The sequence below is a fragment of the Oncorhynchus mykiss genome, chromosome 10, assembly GCF_057628025.1.
Source record: "Oncorhynchus mykiss isolate SJ-2025 chromosome 10, ASM5762802v1, whole genome shotgun sequence".
Lineage (NCBI taxonomy): Eukaryota > Metazoa > Chordata > Actinopteri > Salmoniformes > Salmonidae > Oncorhynchus > Oncorhynchus mykiss.
In genome coordinates this window covers 75368982-75388806 of record NC_143031.1, presented here as the reverse complement: position 1 = coordinate 75388806, position 19825 = coordinate 75368982, and the positions used below count along the sequence as shown (strand labels likewise).

At 42.5% G+C, this 19825-nt stretch overlaps 1 protein-coding gene across 1 annotated transcript; it reads left to right on the top strand.

Moving 5' to 3' along the window:
* The first annotated feature begins 218 nt into the window (after positions 1-218).
* LOC118936763 (adipose-secreted signaling protein) lies at positions 219-19730 on the top strand. Its single transcript, XM_036933970.2, has 6 exons — positions 219-576; positions 6477-6564; positions 6960-7096; positions 7432-7585; positions 17564-17689; positions 18147-19730. The coding sequence occupies exons 2-6, from the start codon at positions 6546-6548 to the stop codon at positions 18218-18220; spliced, it is 510 nt and encodes a 169-aa protein (XP_036789865.2). The 5' UTR covers positions 219-576; positions 6477-6545; the 3' UTR covers positions 18221-19730.
* Positions 19731-19825: the final 95 nt, after the last annotated feature.

The window sequence follows — 19825 nt, the reverse complement described above, 5'->3', positions numbered from 1 at the left end:
CAGAATATATTTGAATCATGTTGTAATAGGAGTTCAATTGGAGGCTAATCTAATAAATCATTGCATGAATTTTTCTAAAATAACCCTGACCTTGAGTTGTCCATCTTCTTGAACTTTCTAGTACAGTATTGTATAGGCTATTATATTATATTATACCCTGTTAGAGCCTATTAAATTAGCATATTCAATAAGGCTACAAATAAAATATTTATCCAATTGATAGCCTGCATTTCATTCAATCTGAAAGCAGGTATAGGGCCAATACCACAACTATCTAATAGGCAGAATAATTACAGTGTAAACGTGATGTTTACATTAGGAGTGTTGAAAAACCTCCCTCCCCGCAATGCCTGCATCCGCCAATGACTGCAGCTATAGGTCACCGAGAAAGCGACGTGCCAGGTATGGCTGTTGTAGACTGCGTCTGTCCGGAGGAGGAGAGCTGGAGAGGAGACTGAGTAGAGCCTCGGTAATAAGAGATCAGACAAACACAGCAAGCAGCATGCCGTTTGGGATGGTAACGCTTCCCACTGTCCGATACCATCATCACTAAGCACTGAACAAATCTACAAAGCGGTAAGTCCTTCGATAGGTTTTTTAATTACGTTACACATTTTCATAAACGCTTTCTTGCAGCTGGGGGGAATCCAGTTCGGAGGTTCATATCGTATTGACATCTAACTGGGCGTAGGCTAGGCTATCTGCCGATCTGCCCGTCTGTCTGTCTGTCTCTCTCTCAGGTTGAATATATTCGATTTGATTTATGTCACAATGACAATATAACGAATATGTAGTTGTTGTCCAAATCTATTCGTTGCAGTTTTGCCCATCCGTTGAAACGACAGCAAATGCAACTCTGTGCCTATGTCCCAGTTTTGATGCGCACTCCATCCAATGGGCATGCAGTGTGTGTGATCGTCAACATGGAAATTGTAACATTAGAATAAAAACACTGGTGGGCTATGTGATTGAAAGGAACAGTATTGCATTGGCTCTATATTCAATAAACAACCCAAGCAGCCTAAGGAACACCTATTCGCAAGTATTTTGTAATTAGGCTAAAACCGGTCAAAAATGTCCCGGGCGGCGCACGTCCCTCCCTGGTGGCGGCTCGGGGCTGGGTCGTTCCCAACAGTGCCGCATTTGCACGTAGAACAGTGACAGTGTCAAATAAGGTAGGAAGGAGCCTACCAACCGCGATGCCTTTGCACAATGCGTCCAGGTCCCATTGATAACTGCAGTGGTGTAAAGTAACAAAGTAAAATCTACTTTGAAGTAGACTACTACTTAATTATTTTGGGGGGATATCTGTACGTTACTTGAAGCCTACAACAGTGCATTCTGAAAGTTTTCAGACCCCTTGACTCTTTCCACATTTTGTTTGGTTACAGCCTTATTTACAAATATATATATATATTTTTACTCATCAATCTACGCATAATACTCCACAATAACAAAGAAAAAATAGGTTTGCAAAAAAATGAAACATCACATTTACATAAGTATTCAGACCCTTTACTCAGTACTTTGTTGAAGTACCTTTGGCATTGATTACAGCCTTGAGTCTTCTTAGGTATGATGCTACAAGCTTGGCACATCTGTACTTGGGGAGTTTCTCCCATTCTTCTCTGCTGATCCTCTCAAGCTCTGTCAGGTTGGATGGGGAGTGTCGCTGCACAGCTATTTTCAGGTCTCTCCAGAGATGTTCGATTGGGTTCAAATCCGGACTCTGGCTGGGCCTCTCAAGGACATTCAGAGACTGGTCCCGAAGCCACTCCTGCGTTGTCTTGGCTGTGTGCTTAGGGTTGTTGTCCTGTTGGAAGGTCTGAGGTCTGGGGCAGGTTTTCGTCAAGGATCTCTCTGTACTTTGCACAGTTCATCTTTCCCTTGATCCTGACATCCCCACAGCATGATGCTGCCGCCACAATGCTTCACCGTAGGAATGGTATTGACCAGGTGATGAGCGGTGCCGAGTTTCCTCCAGACGTGACACTTGGCATTCAGGCCAAAGAGTTCAATATTGGTTTCATCAGACCAGAGAATCTTGCTTGTCATGGTCTGAGAGTCCTTTAGATGCCTTTTGGAAAACTACAAGCGGGCTATGTGCCTTTTACTGAGGATTGGCTTCCGTCTGGCCAATCTACTATACATGCCTGAGTGGTGGAGTGCTGCAGAGATGGTTGTCCTTCTGGAAGGTTCTCCTATCTCTACAGAGGATCTCTGGAGCTTTGTCATAGTGTCCATTAGAGGTCGACCGATTATGATTTTTCAACGCCGATACCGATTATTGGAGGACCAAAAAAAAGCAGATACCGATTAATCGGACAATTAAAAAAAAAATGTATTTAGAATTATGACAATTGCAACAATACTGAATTAAAACATATTTTAACTTGATATAATACATCAATAAAATAAATGTAGCCTCAAATAAATAATGAAACATGTTCAATTTGGTTTAAATAATGCAAAAACAATGTGTTGGGGAAGTAAAAGTGCAATATGTGCCATGTAAAAAAGCTAACGTTTGAGTTCCTTGCTCAGAACATGAGAACATATGAAAGCTGGTGGTTCCTTTTAACATGAGGCTTCAATATTCCAAGGTAAGAGGTTTTATGTTGTAGTTAATATAGTATTTATAGGACTATTTCTCTCTATACCGTTTGTATTTCATATACCTTTGACTATTGGATGTTCTTATAGGCACTATAGTATTGCCAGTGTAACAGTATACCTACCTGGGCTCGAACCAGGAACACATCGACAACAGCCACACTCGAAGCAGCATTACCCATCGCTCCACTAAAGCCGCGGGGGGAATAACTACTCCAAGTCTCAGAGCGAGTGACGAAACCCCGCTAACTAGCTAGCCATTTCACATTGGTTACACCAGCCATTAGGCTGATAGGCTTGAAGTCATAAACAGCGCTGCGAAGAGCTGCTGGCAAAACGCACGAAAGTGCTGTTTGAATGAATGCTTACGAGCCTGCTGCTGCCTACTATCGCTCAGTCAGACTGCTCTATCAAATCATAGACTTAACTATAACATAACACACAGAAATACGAGCCTTTGGTCATTAATATGGTAGAATCCAGAAACTATCATTTCGAAAACAAAACGTTTATTATTTCAGTGAAATACGGAACCGTTCGGTATTTTATCTAACGGGTGGCATCCATAAGTCTAAATATTGCTGTTACATTGCACAACCTTCAATGTTATGTCATAATTATATACAATTCTGGCAAATTAGTTCGCAATGAGCAAGGCTGCCCAAACTGTTGCATATACCCTGACTCTGTGTGCAATGAACGTAAGAGAAGTGACACAATTTCACCTGGTTAATATTGCCTGCTAACCTGGATTTCTTTTAGCTAAATATGCAGGTTTAAAAATATATACTTCTGTGTTTTGATTTTAAGAAAGGCATTGATGTTCATGGTTAGGTACACATTGGAGCAATGATACGCACCGCATCGATTATATGCAACGCAGGACACGCTAGATAAACTAGTAATATCATCAACCATGTGTAGTTATAACTAGTGATTATGATTGATTGATTGTTTTTTTATAAGATAAGTTTAATGCTAGCTTGCAACTTACCTTGGATCTACTGCATTCGCGTAACAGGCAAGCTCCTCATGGAGTGCAATGAGAGGCAGGTGGTTAGAGCGTTGGACTAGTTAACTGTAAGGTTGCAAGATCCCCCGAGCGAACAAGGTGAAAATCTGTCGTTTTGCCCCTGAACAAGGCAGATAACCCACCGTTCCTAGGCCATCATTAAAAATAAGAATGTGTTCTTAACTGACTTGCCTAGTTAAATAAAGGTATAAACATTATTTTTTTTAAATAGGCAAAATCGAAGCCCAAAAATACAGATTTCCGATTGTTATGAAAACTTGAAATCGGCCCTAATTAATCGGCCATTCCGATTAATCGGTCGACCTCTAGTGTCCATCGGGTTCTTGGTCACCTCCCTGACCAAGGCCCTTCTCCCTTGATTGCTCAGTTTGGCTTGGCGGCCGGCTCTAGGAAGAGTCTTGGTGGTTCCAAACGCCTTCCATTTAAGAATGATGGAAGCAACTGTTTTCTTGGGGACCTTCAATGCTGCAGAATTTTTTGGGTACCTTTCCCCTGATCTGTGCCTTAACACAATCCTGTCTCGGAGCTCTACAGACAATTCCTTCGACTTCATGGCTTGGTTTTTGCTCTGACGTGCACTGTCAACTGTGGGACCTTAAATAGACAGGTGTGTGCCTTTCTAAATCATGTCCAATCAATTGAATTTATCACAGGTGGACTCCAATCAAGTTGTAGAAACATCTTAAGGATGATGAATGAAAACAGGATGCACCTGAGCTAAATTTCGAGTCTCATAGCAAAGTGTCTGAATACTTATGTAAATAAGGTATTTATGCTTTTTATTTTTAATACATTTGCAAACATTTCTAAAAAGCTGTTTTCGCTTTGTCATTATCGGGTATTGTGTGTAGATTGATAAAAAAAAATATATATATATATAGAATAATGCATGAACGTAACAAAATGTGGAAAAAGTGAAGGGGTCTGAATACTTTCAGAATGCACTGTACTTTTTATTAGGCCTTATTGTCCCTGACACCAACAGTAGGCTAGGCTACTCGATAATCGAATGCTTAGCAGGACAGGGAAGAATGGTCCAATTCATACAGTTATCAAGAGAACATCCTTGGTCATCCATACTGCCTCTGATCTGGCGAACTCACTTAACACAGATGCTTTGTTTGTAAATGATGTCTGAGTGTTTGTAAATGGTCTGTTGGTCAGTGTTGGAGTGTGCCCCTGGCTATCCATTAAAAAAAAAAGCAAATTGTGCCGTCTGGTTTGCTTAATATAAGGAATTTGGATGGATTTATAGCTTCTACTTTTGATACTTAAAGCTACAATATATAACTTTTTGGGTGACCCCAACCAAATGCACATAGAAATGTGAGTGATAGATATGTCATTCTCATTGAAAGCAAGTATAAGAAGTGGTGTATCTATTCTATGTGCTCCATTTCTATGCTTCCCATTCTTAAGTTTTGTTTTTGAGTCTTTTACTTTCCGTTTTGCACACCAGCTTCAAACAGCTTCAAATAAAATATTTTGGGTTATGGAAAATATATTTCACAGCAGTTTTCATGGTCCAATGATTCTCTACCTGTTTGTTTTGCCACATAAACTGAATTTAGGCAACCTATTACAATTTTAGCAACCAGGAAAAAATGGAGTTATTTCTGCGTAGTGCATCTTTAAGTGTATTTAAAAGCAGCTAGTTTTAGATTTTTACTCAAGTAGTATTCTACTGGGTGACTTTCACTTCCACTTCAGTCATTTTCTATTAGGGTCTTTACTTTAAATCAAGGATGACAATTGGGTACTTTTTCCACAACTGGATAACTGTCGATGGTACAGTAAGGCCGTTATAAATAGAATGGAATGAGCTTCTCTCTGTTCTGTGTTCTATTTCCTCCCCATTCTAGTTTAGGTTACATAACACTCAAGGCTATTCCCCCTCCAGTGTTTCCGTATTAGGGAGGATTGTGTGAATTAGGCTCGGTACCCAACTCCCAATGGTAAAACTGTAAGAAATGACTCTTTCTAATTTCTTCCTCTAATCCCACCTGGTAAGCTTTGTGGGCAGAGATAAGCTTCTTTAGTGAGCAGGTCAGGGAGTCGTTTAGCCGCGCCTTTGTCTGCAACACTGGACTGGACTCACAGCTGGGCGCTTCTAATGATATTGATAAAGCCGCAGTAGGATTAAATTTAAGGTCAAAGGTTATTGTTGACGTGCGGAACAGATGGCACCCTATTCCCCTATTGGACCTTGTTAAAATAAATGCACTAGGGTACCATTTGGAACTCAGTCTAGGGCTCTATCCAGCGGATTGATACGCTACAGTACCAGAGTACTTTTGGGCAGAAGTTGCTACCTGGCACAGAGCTAAAGAAAATAAACCACTTTACCGTTATGGCTTTGCCAGTGACACTTTAGTTGATTTGACTTTTACTTTAAGAATATCATAGAATTATTGCCAAACACCATGCGACAAGTAACCTCAGATGTGAGTGCTTTTCCTATTTTGATTCACAGGTCTAGGATCAGCCATCGCTTATACCCAAATCATGACCGTAATTAGAGGGGAAAGTGTTTAACTGACTTTAAATGAGTGTCTAGGCCTAGGGGCTACTTTGTCCTACTTCTAGTTCTAAGAGGTGGTTTAGTCTGAGGGAACTTTTTGGCAGAAAATGACAGAAGACAGAAGAAACTGTTGTTGAGGAGCTGTCACCTTTACAAAGAAATTGTGACTTGGTCTCTCTTTCTCTCCCTCTTTCACCTCACTCTTCACCTCTTTCATTCCTCATCTGCTCCCCCCTTTTCTCTCTCCATCTCTCTTGTTCTCCCTCTCTCTCTATCTCCTTACATTGTTCCTTGTCATGTTCTCTGAAGGAGGGTAATGATGACATCACAAATTCAGACTGATACAGTGTGATCCATCATTCCTGGCCTGACATTGACATGGCAACAGGCAGGAAGGGTGAGTCCTTGACTTCTATGTGTGTGTTTCTGTCTGTCTGTCTGTCTGTCTGTCTGTCTGTCTGTCTGTCTGCAACTGATATCGGCCAAACATTAATTAATTTATCTGCCAGCGATTGTCTCTAAGTGCATGGATTTTCAATTCCCTTCCCGCTGTTTGTAAAGCCCTAATACCATGTCAGACCTAAGTTATACTGATAGACCAAAACACTAACTCTCTCCCTCTCTCTCTGCTCTCTGTCTCACTCTCTCTCTCATAAAAGCGCAATGAAAACTTGCAGTCCTATACAGCTGCTTAGCCATGCATGAACGATATGTGTGTGCGTGTGTTCAGTACATGCCTGTGTGTGTATTTCTGTCCCTGACCGAGTCACGCCCTTACTGCCTCTTCCCCAGGGTCGACCTCAAAGGGAGGAAGCGTGCGTTTCCCTGACGATGAGGATGCCATGGGCTCCCCTGTTCACCGTGAGGACAAAGCCAAGGATTCTTCCATCCCTGCTCTCCCAGAGCCTGATGGGAACTTCCTGGTTAAGGTGGGCGGGGTTTGGAATATGAATGCTCGAATTGCTTGTGCCAAGTTCAGTAGGCAAACATTGTTGAACATTGCAGATTGAAATGTTATGAATAGAGCAGACATGATTCCTTATTCTACAGGTCATAGAGCCATGTTTGTTCTCCATAACATATTTCTACAACGTTATGCCCTGCTGAATGCACCCCTGATGGGTACCTACATAAGAACTACTTAACGCATTTCATAAGACGTGTGTGAGTATTTAATAAGTGTTTATATAATTTATACTGTGTTTCTCCTCTCTCTCTCTCTCTCTCTCTCTCTCTCTCTCACATACACTCTCTCTCTGTTCAGGTAGGGTTCCTGAGGAGTCTGCATCGTTATGAGATCGTCTTCACCCTCCCAGAGGTGCCTGTGCTGGGGAAAGATGTGTGCTCCCTCCCTTCCTCCTCATCACCGACTCCCAGACCCCTCCTCAAAGTCAACCGTGTCACACCCACACCAGAGGGTACGTTGGAGACCATGCATTAGGGCATGTCAAAGAAAACGTTAAACCGTTTTGCAATGGAAAATGAAAATGAGTGTTTCTTATTGGAGTCCAGGTATTCCCTTCCTGTTTCAATCAGTTTTTATACTGTTCGAAGCCTATTGAATGCGACCCAGGATAGAAACTGAGATGATTGCTTCTGTGTTCCTTGTACAGGATCCAAATCGTCCAAATGGATATGAATTGAGTAAATGGATATATTGGTAAAGATGGGTGCAGTGTAGACCTGAAAGTGGCAGAAAACCACTAACAAGGCATATCTAATCTCCCATGTGCCCCTCTGCCAACAAACATATTAGCACCATAACAAGACACTGTTTCTGTCATTACTGTAACCTACTATTACAGTAACTGGTATGTTATCAAACCTGTGAAACTTGAATGTTTGTCTGGATCACTGGTGAAGGTCTCTTCCTTCTTCTACTTTTTCTCCCCCTCCATCCCCTGTCCCCAATGAATACTTGTCTGGCGCAAAGGCGACAATTTCCCTACCTCTTCCTCTTTTATCACCTATTCTGCATTCTTTAGATCCGCTCTCCATCCCCTGTTCCCCTCCCAATGCCATCCGACCCATGGAGGGTGAGGCTCTGATCGGAATTACCAGAGGAATATAACCACTACCAGACAGTTATTACCAGAGGAATATAACCACCACCAGACAGTCATTACCAGAGGAATATAACCACTACCAGACAGTCATTACAAGAGGAATATAACCCCTACCAGACAGTCATTACCAGAGGAATATAACCACTACCAGACAGTCATTACCAGAGGAATATAACCACCACCAGACAGTCATTACCAGATGTATATAACCACTACCAGACAGTCATTACCAGAGGAATATAAACACTACCAGACAGTCATTACCAGAGGAATATAACCACTACCAGACAGTCATTACCAGAGGAATATAACCACTACCAGACAGTCATTACCAGAGGAATATAACCACTACCAGACAGTCATTACCAGAGGAATATAACCACCACCAGACAGTCATTACCAGAGGAATATAACCACTACCAGACAGTCATTACCAGAGGAATATAACCACCACCAGACAGTCATTACCAGAGGAATATAACCACCACCAGACAGTCATTACCAGAGGAATATAACCACTACCAGACAGTCATTATCAGAGGAATATAACCACCACCAGACAGTCATTACCAGAGGAATATAACCACCACCAGACAGTCATTACCAGAGGAATATAACCACTACCAGACAGTCATTACCAGAGGAATATAACCACTACCAGACAGTCATTACCAGAGGAATATAACCACCACCAGACAGTCATTACCAGAGGAATATAACCACTACCAGACAGTCATTATCAGAGGAATATAACCACCACCAGACAGTCATTACCAGAGGAATATAACCACTACCAGACAGTCATTACCAGAGGAATATAACCACCACCAGACAGTCATTACCAGAGGAATATAACCACGACCAGACAGTCATTACCAGAGGAATATAACCACCACTAGACAGTCATTACCAGAGGAATATAACCATCACTAGACAGTCATTACCAGAGGAATATAACCACTACCAGACAGTCATTACCAAAGGAATATAACCACCACTAGACAGTCATTACCAGAGGAATATAACCACTACCAGACAGTCATTACCAGAGGAATATAACCACTACCAGACAGTCATTACCAGAGGAATATAACCACCACCAGACAGTCATTACCAGAGGAATATAACCACCACCAGACAGTCATTACCAGAGGAATATAACCATCACTAGACAGTCATTACCAGAGGAATATAACCACCACTAGACAGTCATTACCAGAGGAATATAACCATCACTAGACAGTCATTACCAGAGGAATATAACCACTACCAGACAGTCATTACCAGAGGAATATAACCACCACTAGACAGTCATTACCAGAGGAATATAACCACTACCAGACAGTCATTACCAGAGGAATATAACCACTACCAGACAGTCATTACCAGAGGAATATAACCACCACCAGACAGTCATTACCAGAGGAATATAACCACCACCAGACAGTCATTACCAGAGGAATATAACCATCACTAGACAGTCATTACCAGATAATATAACCATCACTAGACAGTCATTACCAGAGGAATATAACCACTACCAGACAGTCATTACCAGAGGAATATAACCACTACCAGACAGTCATTACCAGAGGAATATAACCACTACCAGACAGTCATTACCAGAGGAATATAACCACCACCAGACAGTTATTACCAGAGGAATATAACCACTACCAGACAGTCATTACCAGAGGAATATAACCACTACCAGACAGTCATTACCAGAGGAATATAACCACCACCAGACAGTCATTACCAGAGGAATATAACCACCACCAGACAGTCATTACCAGAGGAATATAACCACTACCAGACAGTCATTACCAGAGGAATACAACCACCACCAGACAGTCATTACCAGAGGAATATAACCACCACCAGACAGTCATTACCAGAGGAATATAACCACTACCAGACAGTCATTACCAGAGGAATATAACCACCACTAGACAGTCATTACCAGAGGAATATAACCACTACCAGACAGTTATTACCAGAGGACTATAACCACTACCAGACAGTTATTACCAGAGGAATATAACCACTACCAGACAGTCATTACCAGACGAATATAACCACCACTAGACAGTCATTACCAGAGGAATATAACCACCACTAGACAGTTATTACCAGAGGAATATAACCACCCTCAGACAGTCATTACCAGAGGAATATAACCACCACCAGACAGTCATTTCCAGAGGAATATAACCACCACCAGACAGTCATTACCAGAGGAATATAACCACCACCAGACAGTCATTACCAGAGGAATATAACCACCACCAGACAGTCATTACCAGAGGAATAAAACCACCACCAGACAGTCATTTCCAGAGGAATATAACCACTACCAGACAGTTATTACCAGAGGAATATAACCACTACCAGACAGTCATTACCAGAGGAATATAACCACCACCAGACAGTCATTTCCAGAGGAATATAACCACTACCAGACAGTTATTACCAGAGGAATATAACCACTACCAGACAGTCATTACCAGAGGAATATAACCACTACCAGACAGTCATTACCAGAGCAATATAACCACCACTAGACAGTTATTACCAGAGGAATATAACCACTACCAGACAGTTATTACCAGAGGAATATAACCACCCTCAGACAGTCATTACCAGAGGAATATAACCACCACTAGACAGTTATTACCAGAGGAATATAACCACTACCAGACAGTCATTACCAGAGGAATATAACGCTACCAGACAGTCATTACCAGAGGAATATAACCACCACCAGACAGTCATTACCAGAGGAATATAACCACTACCAGACAGTCATTATCAGAGGAATATAACCACCACCAGACAGTCATTACCAGAGGAATATAACCACTACCAGACAGTCATTACCAGAGGAATATAACCACTACCAGACAGTCATTACCAGAGCAATATAACCACCACTAGACAGTTATTACCAGAGGAATATAACCACTACTAGACAGTCATTACCAGAGGAATATAACCACCACCAGACAGTCATTTCCAGAGGAATATAACCACTACCAGACAGTTATTACCAGAGGAATATAACCACTACCAGACAGTCATTACCAGAGGAATATAACCACTACCAGACAGTCATTACCAGAGCAATATAACCACCACTAGACAGTCATTACCAGAGGAATATAACCACCACCAGACAGTTATTACCAGAGGAATATAACCACTACCAGACAGTCATTACCAGAGGAATATAACCACTACCAGACAGTCATTACCAGAGGAATATAACCACTACCAGACAGTCATTACCAGAGGAATATAACCACCACCAGACAGTCATTACCAGAGGAATATAACCACCACCAGACAGTCATTACCAGAGGAATATAACCACTACCAGACAGTCATTACCAGAGGAATATAACCACTACCAGACAGTCATTACCAGAGGAATATAACCACCACCAGACAGTCATTACCAGAGGAATATAACCACCACCAGACAGTCATTACCAGAGGAATATAACCACTACCAGACAGTCATTACCAGAGGAATATAACCACCCTCAGACAGTCATTGCCAGAGGAATATAACCACCACCAGACAGTCATTTCCAGAGGAATATAACCACCACCAGACAGTCATTACCAGAGGAATATAACCACCACCAGACAGTCATTACCAGAGGAATATAACCACCACCAGACAGTCATTACCAGAGGAATATAACCACCACCAGACAGTCATTTCCAGAGGAATATAACCACTACCAGACAGTTATTACCAGAGGAATATAACCACTACCAGACAGTCATTACCAGAGGAATATAACCACTACCAGACAGTCATTACCAGAGCAATATAACCACCACTAGACAGTTATTACCAGAGGAATATAACCACTACCAGACAGTTATTACCAGAGGAATATAACCACCCTCAGACAGTCATTACCAGAGGAATATAACCACCACTAGACAGTTATTACCAGAGGAATATAACCACTACCAGACAGTCATTACCAGAGGAATATAACCACTACCAGACAGTCATTACCAGAGGAATATAACCACCACCAGACAGTCATTACCAGAGGAATATAACCACTACCAGACAGTCATTATCAGAGGAATATAACCACTACCAGACAGTCATTATCAGAGGAATATAACCACCACCAGACAGTCATTACCAGAGGAATATAACCACTACCAGACAGTCATTACCAGAGGAATATAACCACCACCAGACAGTCATTACCAGAGGAATATAACCACAACCAGACAGTCATTACCAGAGGAATATAACCACCACTAGACAGTCATTACCAGAGGAATATAACCATCACTAGACAGTCATTACCAGAGGAATATAACCACTACCAGACAGTCATTACCAGAGGAATATAACCACCACTAGACAGTCATTACCAGAGGAATATAACCACCACCAGACAGTCATTACCAGAGGAATATAACCACCACCAGACAGTCATTACCAGAGGAATATAACCACTACCAGACAGTCATTACCAGAGGAATATAACCACCACTAGACAGTCATTACCAGAGGAATATAACCACTACCAGACAGTTATTACCAGAGGAATATAACCACTACCAGACAGTTATTACCAGAGGAATATAACCACTACCAGACAGTCATTACCAGAGGAATATAACCACTACCAGACAGTTATTACCAGAGGAATATAACCACCCTCAGACAGTCATTACCAGAGGAATATAACCACCACTAGACAGTTATTACCAGAGGAATATAACCACTACCAGACAGTCATTACCAGAGGAATATAACCACTACCAGACAGTCATTACCAGAGGAATATAACCACCACCAGACAGTCATTACCAGAGGAATATAACCACTACCAGACAGTCATTATCAGAGGAATATAACCACTACCAGACAGTCATTATCAGAGGAATATAACCACCACCAGACAGTCATTACCAGAGGAATATAACCACTACCAGACAGTCATTACCAGAGGAATATAACCACCACCAGACAGTCATTACCAGAGGAATATAACCACGACCAGACAGTCATTACCAGAGGAATATAACCACCACTAGACAGTCATTACCAGAGGAATATAACCATCACTAGACAGTCATTACCAGAGGAATATAACCACTACCAGACAGTCATTACCAGAGGAATATAACCACCACTAGACAGTCATTACCAGAGGAATATAACCATCACTAGACAGTCATTACCAGAGGAATATAACCATCACTAGACAGTCATTACCAGAGTAATATAACCACTACCAGACAGTCATTACCAGAGGAATATAACCACTACCAGACATTCATTACCAGAGGAATATAACCACTACCAGACAGTCATTACCAGAGGAATATAACCACTACCAGACAGTCATTACCAGAGGAATATAACCACCACCAGACAGTCATTACCAGAGGAATATAACCACCACCAGACAGTCATTACCAGAGGAATATAACCACTACCAGACAGTCATTACCAGAGGAATATAACCACTACCAGACAGTCATTACCAGAGGAATATAACCACCACCAGACAGTCGTTACCAGAGGAATATAACCACCACCAGACAGTCATTACCAGAGGAATATAACCACTACCAGACAGTCATTACCAGAGGAATATAACCACCACTAGACAGTCATTACCAGTGGAATATAACCACTACCAGACAGTTATTACCAGAGGAATATAACCACTACCAGACAGTTATTACCAGAGGAATATAACCACTACCAGACAGTCATTACCAGACGAATATAACCACCACTAGACAGTTATTACCAGAGGAATATAACCACCCTCAGACAGTCATTACCAGAGGAATATAACCACCACCAGACAGTCATTTCCAGAGGAATATAACCACCACCAGACAGTCATTACCAGAGGAATATAACCACCACCAGACAGTCATTACCAGAGGAATATAACCACCACCAGACAGTCATTACCAGAGGAATATAACCACCACCAGACAGTCATTTCCAGAGGAATATAACCACTACCAGACAGTCATTACCAGAGGAATATAACCACTACCAGACAGTCATTACCAGAGCAATATAACCACCACTAGACAGTTATTACCAGAGGAATATAACCACCACTAGACAGTCATTACCAGAGGAATATAACCATCACTAGACAGTCATTACCAGAGGAATATAACCATCACTAGACAGTCATTACCAGAGGAATATAACCACTACCAGACAGTCGTTACCAGAGGAATATAACCACTACCAGACAGTCATTACCAGAGGAATATAACCACCACCAGACAGTCATTACCAGACGAATATAACCACTACCAGACAGTCATTACCAGAGGAATATAACCACTACCAGACAGTTATTACCAGAGGAATATAACCACCCTCAGACAGTCATTACCAGAGGAATATAACCACCACTAGACAGTTATTACCAGAGGAATATAACCACTACCAGACAGTCATTACCAGAGGAATATAACCACTACCAGACAGTCATTACCAGAGGAATATAACCACCACCAGACAGTCATTACCAGAGGAATATAACCACTACCAGACAGTCATTATCAGAGGAATATAACCACCACCAGACAGTCATTACCAGAGGAATATAACCACTACCAGACAGTCATTACCAGAGGAATATAACCACCACCAGACAGTCATTACCAGAGGAATATAACCACGACCAGACAGTCATTACCAGAGGAATATAACCACCACTAGACAGTCATTACCAGAGGAATATAACCATCACTAGACAGTCATTACCAGAGGAATATAACCACTACCAGACAGTCATTACCAGAGGAATATAACCACCACTAGACAGTCATTACCAGAGGAATATAACCATCACTAGACAGTCATTACCAGAGGAATATAACCATCACTAGACAGTCATTACCAGAGGAATATAACCACTACCAGACAGTCATTACCAGAGGAATATAACCACTACCAGACAGTCATTACCAGAGGAATATAACCACCACCAGACAGTCATTACCAGACGAATATAACCACTACCAGACAGTCATTACCAGAGGAATATAACCACCACAAGACAGTTATTACCAGAGGAATATAACCACCACTAGACAGTTATTACCATAGGAATATAACCACTACCAGACAGTTATTACCAGAGGAATATAACCACCCTCAGACAGTCATTACCAGAGGAATATAACCACCACTCGACAGTTATTACCAGAGGAATATAACCACTACCAGACAGTCATTACCAGAGGAATATAACCACTACCAGACAGTCATTACCAGAGGAATATAACCACCACCAGACAGTCATTACCAGAGGAATATAACCACTACCAGACAGTCATTATCAGAGGAATATAACCACCACCAGACAGTCATTACCAGAGGAATATAACCACTACCAGACAGTCATTACCAGAGGAATATAACCACCACCAGACAGTCATTACCAGAGGAATATAACCACGACCAGACAGTCATTACCAGAGGAATATAACCACCACTAGACAGTCATTACCAGGGGAATATAACCATCACTAGACAGTCATTACCAGAGGAATATAACCACTACCAGACAGTCATTACCAGAGGAATATAACCACCACTAGACAGTCAGTACCAGAGGAATATAACCATCACTAGACAGTCATTACCAGAGGAATATAACCATCACTAGACAGTCATTACCAGAGGAATATAACCACCACCAGACAGTCATTACCAGAGGAATATAACCACCACCAGACAGTCATTACCAGAGGAATATAACCACCACCAGACAGTCATTTCCAGAGGAATATAACCACTACCAGACAGTTATTACCAGAGGAATATAACCACTACCAGACAGTCATTACCAGAGGAATATAACCACTACCAGACAGTCATTACCAGAGCAATATAACCACCACTAGACAGTTATTACCAGAGGAATATAACCACCACTAGACAGTCATTACCAGAGGAATATAACCATCACTAGACAGTCATTACCAGAGGAATATAACCATCACTAGACAGTCATTACCAGAGGAATATAACCACTACCAGACAGTCATTACCAGAGGAATATAACCACTACCAGACAGTCATTACCAGAGGAATATAACCACCACCAGACAGTCATTACTAGACGAATATAACCACTACCAGACAGTCATTACCAGAGGAATATAACCACCACAAGACAGTTATTACCAGAGGAATATAACCACCACTAGACAGTTATTACCAGAGGAATATAACCACTACCAGACAGTTATTACCAGAGGAATATAACCACCCTCAGACAGGGCTCATAAGTAAGCATTTCACTGTAAGGTCCACACCTGCACATGTGACCAATACAATTTGATTTGTTTCCCTGGCTTCGTCCCAAATGTCCCCTTGTCACCCCATTCCCTATACAGTGCACTGCTTTTGACCAGTGCCCACATGGCAGGCCCATAGTCCTTTGGACAAAGGTAGTACACAATATAGGGAATAGGGCACCATTTGAATTGTAGGGGGAAAGAATCTGATCTCCCCTCTGGGCTTTCAGAGTGGCTTCCTGTAAGAGAACCCTGGGTTGTGTCATGGAGAGCAGCCTATTCTATTAACTTGAAACATTGAATATTCCCTATAGGCCCTGATCAAATTAGTGTACTATATAGGGAATATGGTGGCATTTCAGACACAGATTTTATGGTATGTGGGGAACTATGGCGAATTACATTGAAGTAAATACTGGTTATAAATACTCAATAGACTACTGTCTCTCAGTCTTACGTTACTTCTGTCTGTTTGATGACTTTTTGTCTCTGTCTTCATGTCACTCTTTCCCGACCATTCCTGTCCTTGTATTATTGACTGCCTCCATCTTTCTCTCCTTTTTTCTGTCTTTCTTTTTTCTCTCCCTTTCTTTTTCTACCTCTGTCTGTCTCCCTCCCTCTCTCCACCCTGTCTCCCTCCCTCTCTCCTCCATTCCCTGTCTCCCTCCCTCTCTCCATCCATTCCCTGTCTCCCTCCCTCTCTCCATCCATTCCCTGTCTCCCTCCCTCTCTCCGTCCATTCCCTGTCTCCCTCCCTCTCTCCGTCCATTCCCTGTCTCTCTCCCTCTCTCCATCCATTCCCTGTCTCTCTCCCTCTCTCCATCCATTCCTTGTTTCTCTTGGTCCATCTGCCATCTCCTGCTATCTCCCTCCCTCCCTCCCTCCCTCCCTCCCTCCCTCCCTCCCTCCCTCCCTCCCTCCCTCCCTCCCTCCCTCCCTCCCTCCCTCCCTCCCTCCCTCCCTCCCTCCCTCCCTCCCTCCCTCCCTCCCTCCCTCTAGGTGGGGTGAAGGTGACGTGTGAGTACACCACCCATCAGGAGGGGGTGCTGCAGGAGGAGCTGACCCTGGTCAGCCGGGGGAAGAAGGACCAACGTCTGCGGGTCAGACTACAGGCCCGGGTCATGGGTGAGTTACTCCTGTGTGCCTGGTCATGTGGACACAGTCATACACACAGAAACACACACAGTGACACACATACTGATCATCTGGGCAGTAACCCTGTGTTAATAGGGGAAATATCTGCAGTTAGTTACTTATGGTATTTACAGTAAGGCATACTGCTGAGTTAAATGCTATTATGCAACAGATGTACTATGTATGGCCTGTCAGTGTTAAAGGGTGGACAGCACCCTCTGGTGGACTAAGAGGTCTCTGCAACTTCCTCTACATCACACACTCACTATGATCCTTTACTCAGCAAAATAACAGTGACTCTTCCGCTCTCTTTCTCAATCTCCCTACCTCTCTCTTTCTCTCTCTCGCCCTATCTCTTACCCGCCAACCCAATCTACCCCACCCTCTCCCTCCTTCCTTCTCTCTTCTCCCTATCTCTCCCTCCCTCCCCCTCTCCCTCTCTCTGTAGATCGTCACCATGGTACTCCTATGCTGCTGGAGGGGGTGCGGTGTCTGGGGGCGGAGAAAGAAAAAAGGAAATAAGCCGTCTGTCCCTTTATATCTTCCCCCTCCTGTAGAGACCAGCCATCATCCATCCCTTTATATCATCCCCTACTGTAGAGACCAGCCATCATCTATCCCTTTATATCTTCCCCCTCCTGTAGAGACCAGCCATCGTCCGTCCCTTTATATCTTCCCCCTCCTGTAGAGACCAGCCATCATCCATCCCTTTATATCTTCCCCCTCCTGTAGAGACCAGCCATCATCCGTCACTTTATATCTTCCCCCTCCTGTAGAGACCAGCCATCATCCGTCACTTTATATCTTCCCCCTCCTGTAGAGACCAGCCATCATCCGTCACTTTATATCTTCCCCCTCCTGTAGAGACCAGACATCATCCGTCCCTTTATATCTTCCCCCTCCTGTAGAGACCAGCCATCATCCGTCACTTTATATCTTACTCCTCCTGTAGAGACCAGCCATCGTCCATCCCTTTATGTCTTACTCCTCCTGTAGAGACCAGCCATCATCCGTTCATTTATATCTTCCCCCTCCTGTAGAGACCAGCTGTCGTAGTGGAACAAAACCAGCACTTACCTGCACTTAGCCACACACATGCATGCACCCGTAGTGGCACACACACACCTGAGGAGGCTGATGGGAGGTGCTATAGGGACGGCTTAGTGTAAAGACTGGAATGGAACATGTGGAACAGTATCAAACATTTAGAAACCACGTTTGACTCCGTTCCATGAATTCCATTCCAGCCATTACAATGAGCCCATCCTCCTATAGCTCCTCCCACCAGCCTCCTCTGACACACAAACACACACACACACACACACACACACAAACTGTTTTTTTTGTGATTAGCCCTGTAATGAAGACCAAGGTGTCCATGATCACTTATAGTTCCCCAAATGTAAAATGACACATTGCTCAGTGAGGGAGCCAATGTGTTTCCAACATCCACTGTAGGTCCATTATATAACCAGGCACTGCAGCTCTTTGCTTCTCGTCCCTTCTGTCGTTCTGCAACAAGAGCCAAGCGTCAACCAGCCTTAAACGATCAGAAATAATATTTAACATTTTAATTATGCACGTTAATATAACCTGTCATTGTATTATGATTTACACTGAGTGGACAAAACAGTAAGAACACCTTCCTAATATTGAGTTGCACCCCCCCATTCACACTCTGAATGTCACACATACACAATCCATGTCTCAATTCTCTCAAGGCTTAAAAATCCTTCTTTTTAGCCTGTCTCCTCCCCTTCATGTACACCGATTTGAAGTGTATTTAACAGGTGACATCAATAAGGGATCATAGATTTCACTTGGATTCACTTGTTCAGTCTGTCAAGGAAAGAGCAGGTGTTCTTAATGCTTTGTCCACTCGTTGTACAGTATGTGTTCTGTGTGAGCGCCACCTTTCACCAACTATGTAAGAGTATGCCTTTTAGTCTATGTGTCCTGCAAAACTGTCTCTGTATTGTACTAGATTCTCCTATATCTCTGTCAGTAAATAAAATATCATGTCAACTGTTAACCTGTAGATGTACACTATTGTTTTCCAGTGTTCTGAAATTCATTGTGTCCTACAGGATCCATATCATTTTCTTTGACTCATGATAAGGTATATTA